Source organism: Solanum tuberosum, unplaced genomic scaffold, assembly GCF_000226075.1.
Source record: "Solanum tuberosum cultivar DM 1-3 516 R44 unplaced genomic scaffold, SolTub_3.0 scf00426, whole genome shotgun sequence".
Classification (NCBI taxonomy): domain Eukaryota; kingdom Viridiplantae; phylum Streptophyta; class Magnoliopsida; order Solanales; family Solanaceae; genus Solanum; species Solanum tuberosum.
The window spans coordinates 156,794-161,794 of NW_006239352.1; the positions used below are offsets into that span (position 1 = coordinate 156,794).

Genomic DNA, 5,001 nt, shown 5'->3' on the forward strand with positions numbered 1-5,001 from the left:
ACATGTTTGGGATTTCCGCAATGAGTACAACCCTTTTCAGCATTGCTACAAGCTTTTGAATGGTAATTTCGATTCTGGAAAAAAAAGGTTGCTGCCATAGCCATGTTGGAATCGGTATTATTATTGAGCATTGGGTTCCTCCATTGTTCTTCACTTCAAACCATAGCAAAAGCAGATTCAGGATTGGGAAAAGGGTCTGCGCGAAGAATATCACTTCGTACACGATCATAAATATTATCCAAACAACCCGGAAGATATACACACTCTCTTCTTCGATTTCCTTTTGTCGAGCCTAGACAACATCAGATTATGTGAAAGAGATGGGCTTACGATGATCCAATTCCTGCCATATTTTGCACAAATCTGCAGAGTATGTAGAAATTTTTTGACAAGAGAGATCGTAAATAACTAATCTACCCGCCCCTTTATAATATGTTTGAGACATGGTGTCCCAAATACTCTTGTCCGTTGGAAGACGTACAAATAAAATAGTAATGTCGGGTTCCATGGCACTAATGAGCTAACTTTTAACAATAGCATTATTTATACTGTACTTTTCATAAGTGGTATCAATAGCAAGAGGCTCTTTAAATGTTCCCGATAAGTATCCCATTTTTCCACGACTTGCATCAAACATCTCAACAATTTGAGACCAAAGAGAATAATTCTTTCCATTGATTTTTACACCAAAATGAATGGTTATAAGTTCTAGAATGGTGTTTATATTTCCAGAGCATTCACCCATGGTAGAATTATAGACTTAGGATAAAGAAAAGATCATGATCAGAGAAATATTTTTTCTCTAATACGAACACAAAATGGGTCGAAAAAGATATGTTTTTTATGCATCAACTATACATCATATAAAATTACAAAGTTATGGGAAGATATTTACAATTCCAAAGAACATGATACTACAATCCTAAATGATATGCTACACAATCCACAATATAATCTAATTGTTCTACAATAATTAGGAACAAATCTACCCATTAACTACTTTTCCTAACTCATGCTAACAACTTCAAGATTTGAATCAGCCTATTGATTTTTGTTATTGATGATTTGGAATGAAAATACTTACTTTTCTTGTTGTTGGTGTTTAGTTGAATAGAATGCCTACCTTCTATATAGGAAAAAACTCGGGAGGCATTAAAAGCTAAGAATCAAGAGGTTTTCAAAACCTGCCATAAACATCGAGATTATGAACCAAATTTGTTCAATATCAACCACTCAAACCAACATGAATACCAATTTTTACTCAGCTTCAAAGTGTAGATAAAACTTAGCATCATCAGAAAAGAAAGAAAGCACATCAAACTAAAAGACCATTGTTTTTCTCAAACTCAGAATGGTTCCTTATTTTTAGGTTTAACTCAACTCTTTTGAGATTAATGATGCCACTCCACTAGTTAGTCCACCAAACAAAGAATTTAACTGATTGTTGCAGCTGGATCCCTCTTGCAAATAGGACAAATGTTCTTGAGCTTGATCCACTCTCTAATACAATCATAATGGTATATATGACCACAACTGATTTCTGTGAGTTTTTCCTTGTCGTAATAATCATCCTAAGTCAAACATGACCAAAAAAAGAAGGTCAAAACCAAACTGAAATAAGCTTACAGACTCAGGTTGGGGTTCTGAAATTAGGTGCCACTTACCAAGCATATGGAGCAACGCTCCTTGCCGTCAAGACATGTTGACTTGGGAAATTGGTATGTATGGGTCTTCATGCTTAAATAAAAAGCTAATAATCTCGATCCAGCACTTGTATGAGTGAGGCATTCCGAAATGCCCTAAAAGATGAAACACCATGTCACAGGATATCATATCCATAAAAAGAAAAATTCAAGTATAAAACTCTAAAGTATTGTGTTTTCAAAGCATTACCTGCCTAGAATCTTCATCTCTTACCTGAAATGTTGAACTCATTTAGGAGCAGACTCATTTAACAACAACATAAAGAAAAACATCTAAAATGGAAAAACATACAAGTTCGCAAGACTTTAGGAACTAGTTTTTAAAAGGTGATAAAAAGTCATCAAAGGCTTCAAGAAGATAAAAAAGGACGACACTTTAATTTCAACTTTCTATATGATATGTTTAAAGCCACAAGATTAAAGGACATTTTGGTATATTTGACGTTACCTTAATTTAGGACCACAAGATTGAAAAATCTTATTTTCTTAAACTACATGTCAAGTCAAACTAGGTCATTTTTAAAAAAAAGAGGGTGTATCATTTATAGGGGAAATGTTACTCCAACCGAAATGACTCATCAAACACTTATTAGATTTCAGGTCACAGTTGGGAGTTGAATGCTATCAAAACATCTGACAATTTTTGAAATATTATCAATTGAGAATAACTCAACCAGGAATTATTGGAAAATAACAATAAAATTTTTCTGAGTTGGCTTCTTTTTCTCTAAGCAACAAATACCTAAATTGCATATAAGTATACGATTAAGTTTCAAATCAACTTACAAACGTAGTTTAATTGATAAGACATGGAAAAGATCGATAAACAAAATAAGCTTGGTTAAGTGAAGAAGCTTAACTGGAATGAGGGCTTGTGTAGAAGAAAGAGCAAGATATCTATGATAAATGTCCTGGTAGGCTGGTCGTTGTTCCTCGATTGGGGACAGGATATTACCAACAATACTTTCAGTCATGCCTCCATCTATTGGCACATTAGCAGGGGTTGAATTTCCACTGAAGGTCGAGTTGTCAACGTTAGAATTGTTGCTCTCCATCTGAGGTTCAATGGAAAATGATTTGTTGTGTGTTAGAATGATTGGTTGAGATTTTGAAATCCTCTTTTCAAATGAAAAAACTAAAGTGTACAGGAAGCACATGAAAGAAACACGAGCAGACAATGGTTAGCACATATAAACAACACGTGTATTACACAAGAAGATCTTTAAAGAAACATTTTGAAAGCCTAGTGTATAGTATCATCTATAGAGATAATATTGTTACATGCTAACTTATTCCTCAATACTGTATTAAAAGTACTTTCATATGTCACAAGATTTTAATTACATCTAGAGTTATTTGTACTTGTAATAGATTAGAGTTTTTTAATAGATTCAATGGTAACTTGTTGGAGCTGCTAGCAAGAAAATCAATTTCCACTCACACTATTTTGTCCACATATATTATTGATATATGACTGAAGTACTTCTCTGATAATGGAATGACCGGAGGAAAACAAAGGAATTTAATTTCCACATTTTCAATAACTTATAACATAGTACTGAATTTTGCTTATATCACACTTGAGATTACGTAAAGAGAAAATATATCCTTAACTGCAAGGCTTCCCTAACCCGCAACCTCACATACACCTGAGGGAAATGATCCCCCTTTCCAAGACATGCCCACCCCCACGGCCACCCTATTAGTACGCTATTACCGTTACCGCACTCCACACACATTGTTACTGCTTAGTGTTTTACTGCATAGGTTGTTAGATATGTATCCACCATTTTAGGAGTTTGTTTTCTTATTTTCCTAGTTTGTTGGTTTAGTTTCCACAGTACGAAGGACTCTCTAATAGAGACTCTGTTATTTATTTTGTATATATATATATATATATCAGTTATTAATGATTAACAGAGATATCTTTTGCTTCATCTTGCTCAATTACTTATATGGTTTCAGAGCTCACATCTTAACTCTCCTGAGTTTTTTTTTCCGATCCTCTGACTACCACCACAGACTCAGTCTTACCATGCCTGATAACGTAAGGAATGCAGACTCCACTAGCAGCAACCCTAACCTTGTTGTTCAGTTTAATCCAGTGTTGCAGCTGCCGATAAAGCTTGTTGGCAGCCACAACTTTTCCACCTGGAAAGCACATGTTTCCATGCTTATGCATGGGCACAATCTGTCCGGCCATCTTGATGGTTCTTCTCCTGCTCCTTCATCAACTATCACAGAAAATAGTAGAGAAGTGGCGAACCTAGCTTACAGCACTTGGTTCCGCTAGGATCAATTGATCCAGAATGCCATAATGGCTTCTGTCGACCCGATAATTGCTTCAACCGTGGCTGCTGCCTCCACTTCTCAACTTGCTTGGGACTCCCTGCACCTGGCTTATGCCAACAATTCCCAAACATGAATATTTAGCCTTCGTGATCAGCCCGCATGCCTCTCAAAGGGCTCCCTTCCAGTCACAAATTATCTACATCAAGTACGCTCTATCTGCAATAAGCTCGCCACTGCCGGTGCTACAGTCACCAACGATGAGTTGGTTGTGAAAATACTGAGTGGTCTTGGGTCAGATTTTCGTGAGATTTCAGCTGCAATTCGAGCTAGAGATTCCATCATCTCATATGATGAGTTGTATGTGAAACTAATTGACTATGAACTCTTCCTCAAGCATGAGGAATTGAAGAAAGAACCTCCTGCAATAACTGCTGCAATGGTCACTCACAACAGATCCCCCAATTCCAATAACCGCACTGCTCGTCGACCCAACAACAACTCACAATGGCGTCCCAACAATCGTCCAAATGCTCCTGCACAAGGGTGTTACACCAATAACCATGTTCGATGTCAGCTTTGTAACAAACAGGGTCATACTGCAAACGTTTGCAGGTCACAGTCTCACAATCATTTAGAGGCAAAGGCAAATTTTCTTTCGAGTAACCACGCTCAGCAAACCAATGGATTGTAGACTCCAGTGCTACGCATCATGTCACAACAGACCCTACTAATCTGGATGAATATACCGGCTCAGAAGGAATAGCTATGGGTGATGGTAAACGAATCTCAATTACTCATCATGGTTCTACTTCATTAGTTGCATCAAATAATGCTTTTAGACTAGCCGATACTTTGTGTGCACCTGCTATCCACCAAAATATTCTTTCGGTATCAAAATTTTGTCAAGATAATCTGACCTCCATTGAATTTTTTCCATTTTCTTTCTCTGAAGAACTTGAAAATGCGGGTTCCGTTGGTATCCGTTCGGAATAGGAACAAGACTTTA

At 36.6% G+C, this 5,001-nt stretch overlaps 2 protein-coding genes across 2 annotated transcripts; one reads left to right on the plus strand and one right to left on the minus strand.

The window, feature by feature from the left end:
• Positions 1-1,033: 1,033 nt before the first annotated feature.
• Positions 1,034-1,996, minus strand: LOC107058062 (E3 ubiquitin-protein ligase MBR1-like). The gene is made up of 3 exons (XM_015303358.1): positions 1,894-1,996; positions 1,665-1,799; positions 1,034-1,571 (listed from the first exon to the last, which is right to left on the minus strand). Exons 1-3 carry the CDS (start codon positions 1,933-1,935, stop codon positions 1,434-1,436), a joined length of 315 nt encoding a protein of 104 aa, XP_015158844.1. The 5' UTR covers positions 1,936-1,996; the 3' UTR covers positions 1,034-1,433.
• A 2,024-nt stretch (positions 1,997-4,020) lies between these two features.
• Positions 4,021-4,686, plus strand: LOC107058055 (uncharacterized). The gene is made up of 2 exons (XM_015303355.1): positions 4,021-4,101; positions 4,222-4,686. Exons 1-2 carry the CDS (start codon positions 4,021-4,023, stop codon positions 4,684-4,686), a joined length of 546 nt encoding a protein of 181 aa, XP_015158841.1.
• Positions 4,687-5,001: the final 315 nt, after the last annotated feature.

Bases quoted from the DNA above. Each gene is read 5' to 3' on its own strand.
- LOC107058062 (XM_015303358.1), bottom strand. From the start codon at position 1,935: ATGAGTTCAACATTTCAGGTAAGAGATGAAGATTCTAGGCAG. The intron at 1,800-1,893 runs GTAATGCTTTGA...TTCATCTTTTAG, and splicing joins GAGATGAAGATTCTAGGCAG to GGCATTTCGGAATGCCTCAC. The intron at 1,572-1,664 runs GTAAGTGGCACC...TGTTTGACTTAG, and splicing joins AGCGTTGCTCCATATGCTTG to GATGATTATTACGACAAGGA.
- LOC107058055 (XM_015303355.1), top strand. From the start codon at position 4,021: ATGGCTTCTGTCGACCCGATAATTGCTTCAACCGTGGCTGCTGCCTCC. The intron at 4,102-4,221 runs GCTTATGCCAAC...ATCTGCAATAAG, and splicing joins CTTGGGACTCCCTGCACCTG to CTCGCCACTGCCGGTGCTAC.